The 15,213-nt window shown below is 32.6% G+C and overlaps 2 protein-coding genes across 2 annotated transcripts; both read left to right on the top strand.

The window, feature by feature from the left end:
• Nucleotides 1-483: 483 nt before the first annotated feature.
• LOC104242333 (protein AGENET DOMAIN (AGD)-CONTAINING P1-like) lies at nt 484-966 on the top strand. The gene has a single exon (XM_009797359.2). The coding sequence runs from the start codon at nt 484-486 to the stop codon at nt 964-966; it is 483 nt and encodes a 160-aa protein (XP_009795661.2).
• A 2,778-nt stretch (nt 967-3,744) lies between these two features.
• LOC138889220 (protein ALP1-like) lies at nt 3,745-4,881 on the top strand. Its single transcript, XM_070172493.1, has 3 exons — nt 3,745-3,915; nt 4,123-4,348; nt 4,427-4,881. The coding sequence occupies exons 1-3, from the start codon at nt 3,745-3,747 to the stop codon at nt 4,879-4,881; spliced, it is 852 nt and encodes a 283-aa protein (XP_070028594.1).
• The last annotated feature ends 10,332 nt before the right edge of the window (nt 4,882-15,213 follow it).

Raw genomic sequence — 15,213 nt, 5'->3', positions numbered from 1 at the left:
TATCGTTTATATGAGTTGGATTCTTCTTCTCAAACCTATATTGACAGCTTTTTCATATTTAATTTTGTATTACTACTTATTATCAACAACAAGCAGCTGCAACCATTTTTTAGGAAAGTTGTACTCCTAATATAATTAGGAACGTAAAATAAATTAGGAAACATTTGTCTTTCTTGTGCGCAAAGCTATTTTTTAATATTTGAACCAAACGTCACCTTAATAAAATAGGAAAATAAAATTAATAAAAGCTAGATTTCCCAATTCTAGTCATTCAAGGAAAAACCAAAAGAAAACATGACACAATTCCTATTCCTACTCACCATAGGAAAACCAAAATTCTCTTCCTATAAATTCAGTTGCAACGTCTCAAAGTTCCTCACTTTTTCATTCAACAAAAATCAATCTCCTTTTCTTCGTAAAATCACAATGTCTCCAATTACCAAAACACACAGTGATTTAAAGAAACACCAATCAAGAATAACAATGCTTTTAAAAGCATCAAACACAATAGCATTCAAGAAACAAGAAACAAGAAAAATACCATTTCAAAAGGGAGATGAAGTTGAAATAGCAAGTCATGAATATGGTTTCATTGGTTCTTACTACACAGCAACTATTGTTTCTTTTGTTGGTGATTATCATTATAAAGTCAAGTACAAAACTCTATTAACAGATGATAATTCTGCGCCATTAGAGGAGATTGTTACTGTCGGCGAAGTCCGTCCAACGCCACCTGAAAAACAAGAAAATTTGCCGGAAAATAATTTTTGTTTGTATGATATGGTTGATGCATTTGATAATGATGGTTGGTGGTTTGGATTTATAACTGGAAAAATTGGAGGAAATTATTATGTTTATTTCCCTACAACTGCTGATAAAGTTGCATATCCTCCTGAAGTTTTGAGATTTCATCAAGAATGGTCCAATGGCAAGTGGAAAAAGGAAGGAGTTTTTGACTTATACTGATTTTGGTTTCAAGAGATTAACTCTCTTTTCAAGAAAAAAAATAGTGTTTATAGGGGAAATATTCATTTATTTGTATTCGTTTAGCCGAGTGATTCATTCACCGCAACAAATTTGATTATCAATAACGAACTATTTTGTCATTTAAAAGTCATATTTTGTCACAAAAAATCTTTTGAGACAAAAAATAATTCGTCAATTATTCGTCCCAAAAACACCGTCACCAAAAGTATACAAAGACAATTTGGTGGTTCGTCACTAAATCAAGTTATATTAGGGACGAAAATATTTTTCGTTCCCAAATGCCTAGTATTTGTGACGAACTTGTTCGCCAAAAAAAGTATAAAATATTCGTCGTTAATAGCGTGCTTTTGTCACTAAAAAGATTATCAATGCCGACGAAACTACCTTGTCGCTAACTATTTAGTTTAATTAGTGACAATATCAAATGTCTCTAAAGTTATATATATTTCGTAGTTAAATCAACGTTATTTTGTCATTAAAGACTACCTTTTATGTACAAAAAATATTTCGTCCCTAAATATATAAAATAGTGACAGCTTTGCTTTTACAAGAATAATTTACAATTTGTAGTTGAAAACTATTATGTTGTCACTAAAAATAATATTTCTTTACAAAATTATTTAAAATTAAAATAATCATAAAATACAAATTACTAAAAGGATGATTCTCGGACACATAATATCTTTGTCACTAGAATTCGATGAATATTTGATGACATTAAAATCCGCAGTGCTACTATTTATAAGTAGTATTTATCTAATTTCCCATTTAATTCCAGAATTTATCATTTACTAAATGGAAATTACATAGTAAAAATGGAAGGTAACAACAAAAAATTTCACCGACGATCACATAATTAAGAACTAATACTACATTGAGATAATATTCATTACAAACTCCGTAAACTAAAACACTGAAATAAAATAAAATTTATTCAACAACATGAGGTCGAATCGAAATACAATAATTTTAGTAACTGCTTCCTCAAACACTAATGTAACCACTCGTCTGATAAAGTTGCTCTTGAATAAATTTACACTTTCATGTACCTGTTGAAGAAAAAAACAATTTTAGTACATACTTTTTGATGAACAAGATTTAGCCAAAAAAATGACATATCATATTTTAATTAGTGAAACGAATAATAGAATGACAAATTAGTACTGGTAGAAAGATGCTCACTCGAAGTTAGACAATAAATATTAATTCTTCTTTGACTGCAAATAACCACAAGAATTAAGAAGAAGAGATATAAAATTAAGAGTACTTAATCTCTCAAAAAATAAAGAATAATAGATAAATTTCTTCATACCTCTACAATAAAATTAAATCAATAAGAAGCCACAAATACATACACGTAATATGTCATCTGGAGAAACCCAAAATTTTTATTGCCCTACAACTGAAAGAAAAAGAATTCTGTATGAGAGACTCAACAGAAAAAAAAAAATTGAAGTACAAATAATATTTCTTAACTTAGCTTGAGGATTTGTATCAAAGCAAAGGAGGCATCAGAAGTGGCTTTGCGTCTTAAAATACCCATCACGCGGATTTGATCTTTTATGCTATTAAATCAATAAAAGATATTAGAGAAAATTAAGCATTATTGAATAAGAGGATCTATGTGTGTGAAAGAAAAAAAAATATTAATGAAAGCAATATAGTAGATTTAACTGGTGCAATAATTTGATGGAGAAATGAATGTCACAAAGAATTAAGTGAGGAATGAAGGAGAATTGAGAAATGGGAGGCGGCACTACTCAACTAACATTGTGTTTGGATGGTTGTTTCCGGTTGTATTGTATTGTATTGTTACCTCACATACAATGTTTGTTTTGATTGTTTATATAAAACTGATTGTATCGTATTGTTTAATCCATTGTTCCAAAACAATGAAAACCCCCATTTTATGAAACAACCAAATCCGTGTGGTGGGATTGTTTCGTATTTTCCTTTCCGATTATGCCCACACTTATTATTCTATATTTAAATTTTACCCTTTACCCTATTATTTATATTATATTCACCATAATAAGTACTTTGTCTCATCTTGTTTCTGTCGTGCAAGTCAACAAACGGTATCGTCTCTTTCCAGTTTCCAACCAACTTTTTACAGGTTAGGTCTCTTTCCAACGACGGTATCCTCTCTTTCATCTATTTTCGTTGAGTGGAGTCATTGTAGTCAATTCACTTTTGTAAACATATGAAATATAAATATCGACGGCTATGAATTATAGTAATATTTTTGTTGCATCATTACTCTTATTACGTTACTTTCCTTACATTGAACTACTTTATGTATTTGTCTTCTTGTTATCACTTTCATATCATTATGTATTTGTATAATTTACATCACTTTCATATCATTTTATGTTGAACTACTTCAGATTGCTAATGGGGTGTATTTGTCTGCTTGTTTTTTCTGTCAATTATTTGGTATTACTGCTGTCACTTTGTTGAATCTTTTCAGTATTTTTTCTGGTTAGTTCATCTATGATATTGGTTAATGTATATCACTTAATTTTATTATAGATGGCTGATCGGAATAATCAAAATAATAGACAGATATTGGAACAAGTGAGCTCTTTAGCTACATATGTTGCTTGCTTAGTAGCTATTTGGTTTTGGACTTATGTACGTGAAATTGAAAATGACCGACGTACGATCACACATGATATACGACTGGAAACTGAACAAGTTAGACATGAATTATTGAGTCATTTATTCTCAACTGAACTTTGTCATAATATTATTAGAATGACCCCTTTAGCTTTTACCGATTTATGTGAGATGTTAGTTAGAGAGGGTGATCTTAGACCAACACTTCAAGCTACAGTTGAAGAGCAAGTTGCAAAAACACTTTACCTGTTAGCGCATAAAACGACAAATCGCGAGTTAGCTTTTATCTTTCGACGATCTGGGGAGTCGGTTAGTCGTCATTTTCATATTGTCCTACGAGCGATCTTGGGGTTATATGAAAAATTAATTAAACAACCTGATGGCTCTCAAGTTCCTTCTGAAATTGCCAGCAGCCCAAGATTCTACCCATATTTTAAGGTGAACACAAATACAATTTTATTGAACTTTTAGCTAAATTCAAGGTTGATTGCATATAATTTATTATAATAATGTCAGGATTGTATTGGTGCCATTGATGGAACACATATACGTGTTAAAGTTTCACAACGTGAAGCACCTAGATACCGTGGAAGAAAATATTATTCAACACAAAATGTATTGGCTGCATGCACATTTGATTTAAAATTCATATATGTGTTAGCTGGTTGGGAAGAGACGGCATCTGATTCAAGAATCATGAAAGAAGCGTTAAATAGACAAGACCCGCTAAAACTTTCAGAAGGTAAATATTTTATATATTTATATAGGGAAAGTTAGATGTGATAAATAAATAATTAAAGTTTTTACTTTTTATCTTTAGGAAAATACTACCTTGTTGATGCTGGATTGATGTTGAGAAGTGGACTTATTACGCCTTATCGTGGGGAGCGATATCACTTGAAAGAGTATTCAAGAAATCCACCTCGAAATCCTCGTGAATTATTTAATCTGCGATACGCATCTTTGCGTAATGCTATTGAACGAGCTTTTGGAGTTCTTAAAAAGAGATTTCCTATAATTTCTAGTTCAACTGAACCGTCATATGGTGTTGAAACTCAAAAGCTTATTATTTTTTCATGTTGTATTTTGCACAACTACTTAAGAAGTGCAGATCCAAATGATGAGTTACTTGCACAAGTTGATGCGGAGCTTATGAATGATAATGATGTGCATGAAGAACCACCAAATCCTAGGGAAAGTAGTGAGGAGTTTAGAAAGGGGGAGTTGATTAGAGATGGCATAGCAGCTGACATGTGGGCTAATTATCAAGTTTAATCTTCTAGGAGAAAAAAAGTCAACAAATTTTTTCGTGTTTATTTATTTGATGTTGTTTGAAATTAATTTTGGCTATTGTTTAAATAAAATGTATTATGTACTATGCATTTATTTTATTTCATTTGGGCATTTATTTTATTTTATGTCTGCTTAATTTTTCATTAAGTCTTATGAATATCTCTTAATTATGTAGTTATCAATATGCCGAAAAAGTCAAAGGCATCCTCAAGCGACACAAATCTTTCAGATAACACTGTTTGTATTTGGTCAAATGTTATGGATGATGCCTTAATTGATGCATTTTATCATGAGCACACACTTGGAAACAGGGTTGGTGGAACTTTTATTCCACACGCGATTGATAATATAGTGAAAGAGATGCAATCAAAATTTCCAGATAAAGTTTTTAAGAAGGAGAGAGTTCACAACCGAATGAGAAATATTAAAATAAAATTTAGCAAGTGTTATGACACCTTTCAAAATGGGATGAGCGGGTTTGCATGGGATTCCAACACAAATATGTGGAATGCTGAATCTGAAGTATGGGATCAATTGATACAGGTACATTAATTTTTAGCAGTTTTGTTCTTTCGCATAATCCACGATGATAACTTCAGTTCTTGTATTATCATTAACAAACTGGATTATGATCTATGTTTATGCAATAAAACATGTTTATTTTGGGGTGGTGCGTGGGAGGTAGGGATACCCTCATATCATTCTATAAGTTGCTAATAGAAAAGATGGATATATCCTCAAAAAGATAATATATGGTCAGCTTAACTATTTTATCAAGATATAGAGGATAAATGCATTGTGTTCATGCTCAACTACTAGTTGAGAAGATGTGCTTGCTCTGTTTGAAATGTACAAGAATGAGACTGTTCTAAATAGTTATGGAAAAATCCTTGTTAGGTATCCAGCCTCATTTTTTGCATTATTATATTGTACTTTTTTGTGCAGGCTAAGCCTGAAGCTGCTGAATGGAGAAACAAGCCGATTAGAAATTATGATAAGCTAATTGAGCTATATGGAAGGGATAGAGCTACTGGAAAGCAAGATGAGACTGGAGCAGATATGGTAAAAAGGGGTGCTTGTAATAATTTGAGAAAATCACGTGATAGTCCATTGACTATTGATGAGGTAGATGAACTAATTTTCATGAATGCTGCCTCTTTGGAAAATATCGAGGAACATGGACAACATGAGCAATATCAATCAACTCAGGAAGCACGTAAATCTAATGCATATTCAGAGGTACCGACTTCTAGCAGGAATAAAAAATCTAAACATGATCATCTTGAAGGCATGACTGATATGTTGAGAGGTGGGATGAATAATTTGGCTAATGCAATTAATCGGCTTTCAACTATGCCACCTATTCCTGAGAGTGAGATATGGCAAATGGTACAAGTGTTGGATTTAGAGCCTAGTATGCACATGAAAGCTTATATATTTGTTTGCAAACATGCAGACTTGTGCCGCACACTAATTGGGTGTCCATTGGAAGACCGCAAATTTCTTTTACTAACCTTGATGTCGTCACCTGGCAATTGAGTTAGACTAAATATTTTTTGTGCTTTAGCTATTGAGAATTTTATAGACTTTGACTAGATCGATATGAATTTTATATGTCATGTTGCTAGAAATTTTTACTATATTATGCACTTTAAGTTTGGAATTATTTGAGATATGGAACAATATCATTCCACATCATGTGTTTTCTCTATATTGTGGTTGTTTAGTTATCTTCTACTTGTGTCGTATTAGATCTGGTATATCATTTTTCAAAGAATAGCATTTAGTACTACATATTTTGACAAGTACATGCCATTTAACATGTAAATAGCAAAAAATAATCATAGATATAGATGCTTCGACCTACCATTAGTCTCAAATGTTATACCTCTTTCCAACCTTTAATAAAATAATTGAGGGTATTTTAGTAAACTTAGAAGTACAGTACAGTACAATACAGTCAAGCCAAACAATAAAGATGTTATTTAACAACAGCAAATGATACAGTCTATCCAAACGTTGTATCCATCAAAACGATACAATACAGTACAGTACAATACAATACGATACATTATAAAACTGTGGGGAACAATGATCCAAACATAGTGTAAAAAGAGGGACTAGGGAACACAAAAAAGAAAAGGAGGGAAAATTGCCGCTACGTTTTTCATACAACTTTGAAATAGAATAAAACCGAAAATACCAAAATACAACTTGCCGCTCTTCAATTGTTGTCAATTTATTTTCACTTTAAATTTTTTATGTTATCAAAATACCATAAGATTAATTTTTAGCTGACAAATAAAAACTACTAATTAAAATTTTATTATGTTTATCAACAGTTAAATCAAATTATTTCCATTTATAATGACCAGTACTATGGTTGTTGATTAAAAAATATCGTCAATTTTATAATTGTTATAGTGAAAATAATAAAAAAATTAATTGATTTATTTAATTAAATTAAAGGAATTTTAATTATTTCAAAAAATATATTTTATTGCAAATACACCAACTGTTTATTACAGTTATGCTAATTTTGTCTTGATTTCATATTTATTATTCATATTTATGCTAGGTTTGGGGCTGCATGTCCAAACCTAGGTAGATGGTGATAGGGTTTTTTTGTTATATTTGTAAATATTTTTCCTGGAAATAAAAATTAATTACCAAAAAAAATCATCTTTGGCGCTTAAAATATTTTTCAACACTTGACACTGTAATTTAATTATATGAAATAGTGGAGCTAAAAGTATTGAAGAGCAATTCAAGTGAATCTCATTCGTCGAAAAATTACATTATACAATTATGTTAAAATAATCTCTTTTTACGTGCATATATATATATATATATGTGTGTGTGTGTGTGTGTGTGTGCGCGTGAATTGTCAAATACCCTTGATAGCTTAGTGTATTCAATCACTATGCTAGTTTACATTTTTCTAAATCCATTTGTTAAATTTTCTGATTTCGCCACTACTTATAATTGCGTTCTATTAGTTACAATATATATTGTTTTTAATTTAATTTGTGAAATTAATATAAAGAACTTGAGATTTTTTTAAGAAAATCTAATTCTTTTCAAATACTATCAACAACAACAACAATAATGTACTCATATTACCACAAGTAAGGTTTAAATAAGGTGGGGTATATATAGACTTTACGTGAATGTCATGACCCGAAATCCTACCCTCGGGAGTCGTGATGGCGCCTACTAATGTGAGCTAGGCAAGACAATCCGTAACAGCTTACTTCATTAACAAATCACTTCTTTTAACGATTATCAGTGATAGCATGAAAACAACGGAATTTAATGAATATACAGAAGACTTAAATTAAAGAAAATGAACAATAATACGGAAATCAACATATGTCTCCACCCAAGAACTGGTGTCACATTACTCACGAACTTCTAAGAGTACTAAATACAACCGTTTGAAAGAAAAATATAAATTGTTTGTCTCGAATACATGAGATAATAGACTGAAATAAAGATAGAGGAGACGCCGGGCATGCGGACGCTTGCAAGGCTACCTCGGTGTCTCACTGGACTGAAAGTTGACTCCCGCTCTACTGCTGTTGTCCAAGACCTGGATCTGTGCAAAAGAGCACAGAGTGTAGTATCAGCACAGCCGACCCCCATGTGCTGGTAAGTGTCTGGCCTAACCCCGGCGAGGTAGTGACGAGGCTAGGACCAAACTCCAGATAAACATGTGCAGTTATATACTATATGGCGGAAAAGTAAACAGGTAATAAGCAATCAAATCTAGGAAAGGGGAAACATGCTACGAAGGTAGCAGATAAAACAGAATATCAAAGAATAGTAAGGAAACTATAATTTAACTTCTAACACAGATAAAGAGAAATAAGCAACTTTCAGTTTCATCTTGTTGTAGGCGTGCAACCCGATCCCATTTCTCATATCTTGTGGTAGGCGTAACACCCGCTCCCATTTCAGTATATCTTGTGGTAGGCGTACCACCCGCTCTCATTTCAGTATATCTTGTGGTAGGCGTATCACCCGCTCCCATTTCATCATATCTCGTGGTAGGCGTACCACCCGCTCCCATTTCATTATATCTTGTGGTAGGCATACCACCCGCTCCCTTTTACATTTCATCACACAATCACAAGAAATCCTGGCAAGGGAAAACATAAATAATATAATAAATTCACGGCAAGGGAACACAACAATATTATAATTTTTCCGGAAAGGGAACAACAATATTGAATTAGTCATCCCGTCAAGGGAGAATCAGCTATAACCAATCTCAACTCAACTTGTACTCAGTTCAATTTTTGAAAATGCCCAGTCATCGAAGATCATTAAGTAAAGCACCCAAGTGTCATTTAAGAACACAACAACTTTCAATTTAAGACTCACGGTCATGCTTGACACCAACGTATAGATACTCGTCATCATGCCTATACGTCGTACTCAACAAGAAGCAAGTAGCAAGTATGACTCAACTCCTAATCCCTCAAGTTAGGGTTAGACCAAACACTTACCTCGATGCCTTGATCACCACTCAAGTCTCAACTATAGCTTTACCCCTTAATTCCACCACCAATCCACTCGAATCTAGTCACAAGTTACTTAATTACATTAATAAGTGCTAAATGAATCAACCCCAATACATGAAAATGAGTTTTCTAAAGTTTTATCCAAAAGTCAGAAATCACCCCCCGGGCCCACGTGGTCGAAACCCGAGGTCCGGACCGAAACCCGATTACCCATTCCCCCACGAATTCACATTTATAATTTGTTTTGAAATCGGACCTCAAATTAAGGTCCAAATCCCCAATTTAGAAAAACCTAGGTTCTACCCAAAACACCCAATTTCCCCATGAAAATCTTTGATTTGAAGTTGAAATCATGTTAAAAGATGTGAAGGAGTGAAGAAAATGAGTTAGAAATCACTTACCAACGTTTTGGAGAAGAAAGGTTGTTTGAAAAATCGCCTCTCATGTTTTTGGGGTTTTGAAAAGTGAAAAATAGCTGAAATTCCCATTTATTTATACCCCCATCAGACCCCCAGTGCGGACCGCATCAAATGGACTGCGGCCGCACAGCCTCAACCGCGAACCGCATAAAGGCGACCGCGGCTGTGCTGGCCCCTCCCTGAAGACTTGCAGTTGAGCACCCTGTGCGGACCGCACAAAGGCGACTGCGGCCGCACAGCTTCCACCACGGACCGCACAAAGGCGACCGTGGCCAACGCTGGCCCCTCCGCAGTCGCACGCGATTTATCACGGACCGCACTAGAGGGTTCAGAGACTGTGGATTCCTGAACCTGCAACACCTGACTTTCTAAGCCTAAGGCATCCCAGAACCTACTTGAAACTTACCCGAGCCCTCGAAACTCCAACCCAAGTATACACACAACCTCAAAAACATCCTACGGACATATTCGTGTAATAAAATTACCAAAATAACATCACGAGCATCGAATTAAACCTCGAGATCACTAAAATTTCTCAAAACTCTTTTAAACTTCAAAATTTTCAATTAAGGTCCGGATCGCGTCAAACGATGTCCGTTTTTAACCAAATTTCACAGGAATGACTCAAGTCATATATAAGACATGTACCAAGCGTCGGAACCAAAATACGGGCCCGATACCATTGCTTTCTAATAAGTTTTCATTTCAAATTTCCTTAATCAATTTCTAAAAATAATTTCACTTAAAAATTTATTTCTCGGGCTTGGGACCTCGGAATTCGATTCCGGGCATACGTCCAAGTCCCATATTTTCCTACGGACCCTCCGGGACCGTTGAATCACGGATTCGGGTCCATTTACCCAAAATATTGACCGAAGTCAAGATTATTCCTTTTAACATCAAAACTTAGCATTTGTTTTCCACAGAGTTTCATATTTAAGCTTTCCGACTACGTGCCCGGACTGCGCACGCAATTCGAGGCGACTCTAATGAGATTTTCAAGGCCTCGGAGACACAGAAATCAACTGAAAGCAAGTGATAACCCTTTGGGTCGTCATAGTGAAGTAGAGAGACTATTTCTAATATCACCATACAAGGAAATTAAAGTTTATAAATTTACTAAAAAATCAAATAATAAATACAAGGAAAAATGAGGCTTTTAAAAAATTGATTGTAAGTACAACTTATCCAGCATAGAATGTATTTGTGAATGATTAATAAAATTAATTATAATTTTGTATTAAAATTTGAGCTTTTATAATAATATTAGCTTTTATGTGCATACATTGTGCGTGTATTATTTTATATTTGAATTAAATAAACTTGACACGTTTTGATAAGGAATTAAATTGCGTTCAAAGTTTTTTAAACATCCTCAAAATTCTATATATAAATAAATAAAAGAAACATTCTTAAAATAAACGTAGGTTAAAAAAAAATTCAAGAAGGAATTAGATTGTCCCAATTCCTAAAATGTAACAATAACAAAAAAGGAAAATGCATTTCCGAGAAGGAATCAGATTACTTTAAAAAATTACAGAGAAAGAACCTTTCAAGGAGCAATCATTTTGTCCTCTAGTCCCAAAAAGACACCTAAACTTAAAAGAGAAAATGAAAGTAATATTGCCTTGAAAGAATTTATATTTTTTATATTGTATTAAAAGCACGAAGGTTTTTTAGCGAATTATCGTTCACCTTTTTTACCAACTTTTAAAAATAGAGTTCCCACTAGATAAAATATTCATATAATTATTTTTTTGATTTTTAAGTATATAAAATCTACTAAGTTTTATTTACCAAATCCTTCCTTATTTGCACTGCGTACAAAATTCTAATATTTAGAACTTAAAAATCTATTCAGATTTCACCATTTCAATTAAATACAAAGGTATAATAAACACATAAAATTAGTCATTAACCTAAAAATCTTAACTTTTATGCAAATTACCTTACACATATAAAGAAATTGACGATGGAATAATCATTAAAAGATAATGAATACTTATGTATGCATACTTATATAATTAAATAAAGAAACATATATAAATATTATAGCTATATATGTATATAGGAGTACTGAAATAAAATACGCTCATATACAAATTAAAAAATAGGGAAATATTGCATATGTATAAGAAAATATCAGATTACTTTAGGGCAGAGTGTGTTACTTTATTGTGTAATTAAATTATTAAAAATTAGTTAGTATATATATATATATTAAAAATTAGTTAGTATATATATATATATATATATATTATTAGACAATTTATTTGAGTTATATATAATTATAAAATAAAAGTTAGCAAAACTTTTTGAACATAATAAATGTTTTTTTCATTAGCTAGCTCAATAAATAAAGATATCATATACCACAAAAGTTTTCAGATGTCTTATTTGTGATTAAAAAAGGACTTATATCAGAATTTGAAAATTAAAAAATCTTTTGGTCTTCTAGAAATTGTGTTGACCCAAAAGGTCATTACTTGTTTTAAAAGTCCATTCTGTGTTTCCATACATTAAAACCTTCTTTTGTCTCACCTCGACTTGCGTGTGCGGTCCGAGCGTATATCTGGAACGCTTTTATGTGAAAATTGGATAAAATGCTAAATTTGCCTTTAAAATTGAATTTAAGTTGGCTTTGGTCAATATTTTAGGTAAACGGACCCGGACCCATGATTTGACGGTCCCGGTAGGTCCGTAGGAAAATATGGGACTTGGGCGTATGCCCAGAATTGAATTCTGAGAAATGAATTTTTGAAGAAAATTGTTTAACTGAAATTATAAGAGTTTTTGGAAATTTAAAGATGTTTGAATTTGATGGTATCGGACTCGTATTTTGGTTTCGGAGCCCGGTACAGGTCTAATATGGTATTTAAGTTGTGTCTATAAAATTTGGTTAAAAACGGACTTCATATGACGTGAATTGGACCTTCGGTTGTGAAAATTTGAACTTAAGAGGTCTTGAGATTTTTCTAAGATTTCATATTAAATTCTTTGTTAAAGATGTTATTTTGGCGATTTGATCACGCGAATAAATCTGTTAGATGTTTTTAATAAAATATAAAAAGAAACATATTATTTAGAAATATAATTTGATGCAATATTGCAGGCATATATTTTAAATTGATATATAATGTGCAATTTTCTAGAATAAAAATTGTGTTCCCTTCTAATCAAACAAACAATAATCATCTTGCAATATTAAAGTTTAGTAAGACAAAATAAAAAGAAAGGTACATTAATTTGAAACTTAAGGCAAATTCACGGCATAAATTGTTTACTTGAAATTATTCATGTCTTACTTGAAATTAAAACAGTGGATTCGTTTTGCTTTGTAATTTATACTTTCTTCCTTCCGCTTCCGGTTATTAGAGCAGATATGTAATGTGGTACTTAAAATCCCTTTGTAGGGCTAATTGAAATGAAAGGTAACTATTAAAGGTTTATATTATTGTTGGCTTACTTTTTCAAACGTATTTACAACACAAGATAATAGGCAACTAGCTGAAGCTAACCCAACTTATTCTACCAATTTAAATGAACCTAATTACAACTAACACTAAACTGCAGAAGAAAACTCATATGTGTTTGAGACAAAACGACTAACATTCCATGCTAATACAAACAATTTTTTTAGTTTAATATGACATGAACAATTTCGATCCAACTAGTACAACTTCAAGCAAAGGTCTTAATAACGTTAAGAAGTCAAACATTCTGATACATAAACCAGAAAACTAAATCAAGTTTTCAGCTAAACTTTAAGCATGCATCTAATTCGTTTAACAGTTTTCAGCTAAAAAATAGTCCTATAGTTCACATCAGTCCAGTTACACATTCAGCAGACTTTTATATGATATTAGTGAGTGAAGTATCTTAATGTATAAATCAGTAGAAAAGCTAAATCAAACATAAGCTTCAAATCTTCATGTATATTCATGCTTCATGTTTACAGCTTACAAATTGGCAAGGTTACAGCCGTGTACCTGGAAGTTGAAGTATAAACCAAGAAAAATGAGGGGGTCAGTCAAACAGCAACAACAACATCAAATGGCCAATCCAATAGGGTTTAACAACGACAATAGGAGAATTTTCAGAAAACAAATGACACCAGAGAATCCAAGAATCAACCCCAGCAATCAATAAACCCAAGCAGATAACCAATCAACTCAGTCGAACAAACCAGATTCAACTTGAAATCATATTCTTGTACCTTTCAAGCTTCAGTACTCAACAATACCAAGAAAACTTAAGCTATTTTAATCCTAGATGAACTAGAATCAGAAAACTTCCTCAATGGAACGAAAATATATTTTTTCTTGTATGATTCTCTTCCTTTATCTTTTACTCTCTCTTTTTGGGTTGCTCTTCTCCTCTAAGATCTGCCCCCAACTCTGTCCTAAGTCCCTCCACTTATACCCAAACACTGACCTTGCCAGCCTGTAAGAACACTAGGCAGATTTCAGAAACTAATTCTGCCCATGATACTTTTAGCATTCCACTAGAGTATGTTTTTCCCCATTATCCCTTGTCTTTTCCTTATTTAATGTTCAAACAGCTATGGGAAACATATTTTAATCAATCCCTTTTAAGCCTCCCCTTACCATTATATTTTATTCCCCATTAACACTAAACAAATGCATTAGTTTAATGTTACCTTAGCACTTACTGGACAGAACACTTAAACCAACCACTTTTAAACTTTTAAGTCCCAAATTATCCCCTTAAACCCATGTGATTACTATCCTACCCCAATCACTTTAAACCTGTATGAAACCTCAGCTATAGCCAATTTAAGCCTATCAATTGACTAATTAGATACATGAAACTAACTCCCAATCAACAACATTAGGACAATTCAACAAAGGTTAGATTCATATCAGAACAAGCTTAGCAGAAAAAATAAGTAGATTTGAATCATTAAACTTAATCATCAATTGAACTCAAATCAAATCCAATAACATTTCAACCAAGATGGGGATTCAATGATTCAGGACAATAATCAGACTGGACTATTAAGGTCAATAAATTGATTCATACAGATGTATGAGAGTAAGCTATCTATATTGGGAACAAATATAACTCTAAATTAACCTCGAACAAAATGCTGGAACAACAAGTATACTGGCTATGAGCCCTGAGGCTGAAAACACAAAGGTCGGAAGATAAAACAACAACCAATAACTTGAGGAGAACAACTGAACTACAGACATGAATGGGTCAATCGACGAGACCATTTAATTGATTCAACATATGCCAATCGACCAAGATGAGAAAACTGGACCAGAAAAAGGTCCAAAAGATGAGGAGGATTAATTGACAAACGTAGCAATGAAACCTAATTAGGCAAACAACAAACAACAATC

The sequence above is a fragment of the Nicotiana sylvestris genome, chromosome 4 (assembly GCF_000393655.2).
Source record: "Nicotiana sylvestris chromosome 4, ASM39365v2, whole genome shotgun sequence".
Taxonomy (NCBI): domain Eukaryota; kingdom Viridiplantae; phylum Streptophyta; class Magnoliopsida; order Solanales; family Solanaceae; genus Nicotiana; species Nicotiana sylvestris.
Note: the sequence above shows the minus strand (reverse complement) of the source record. Positions and strands in the feature narration are given on the sequence as shown.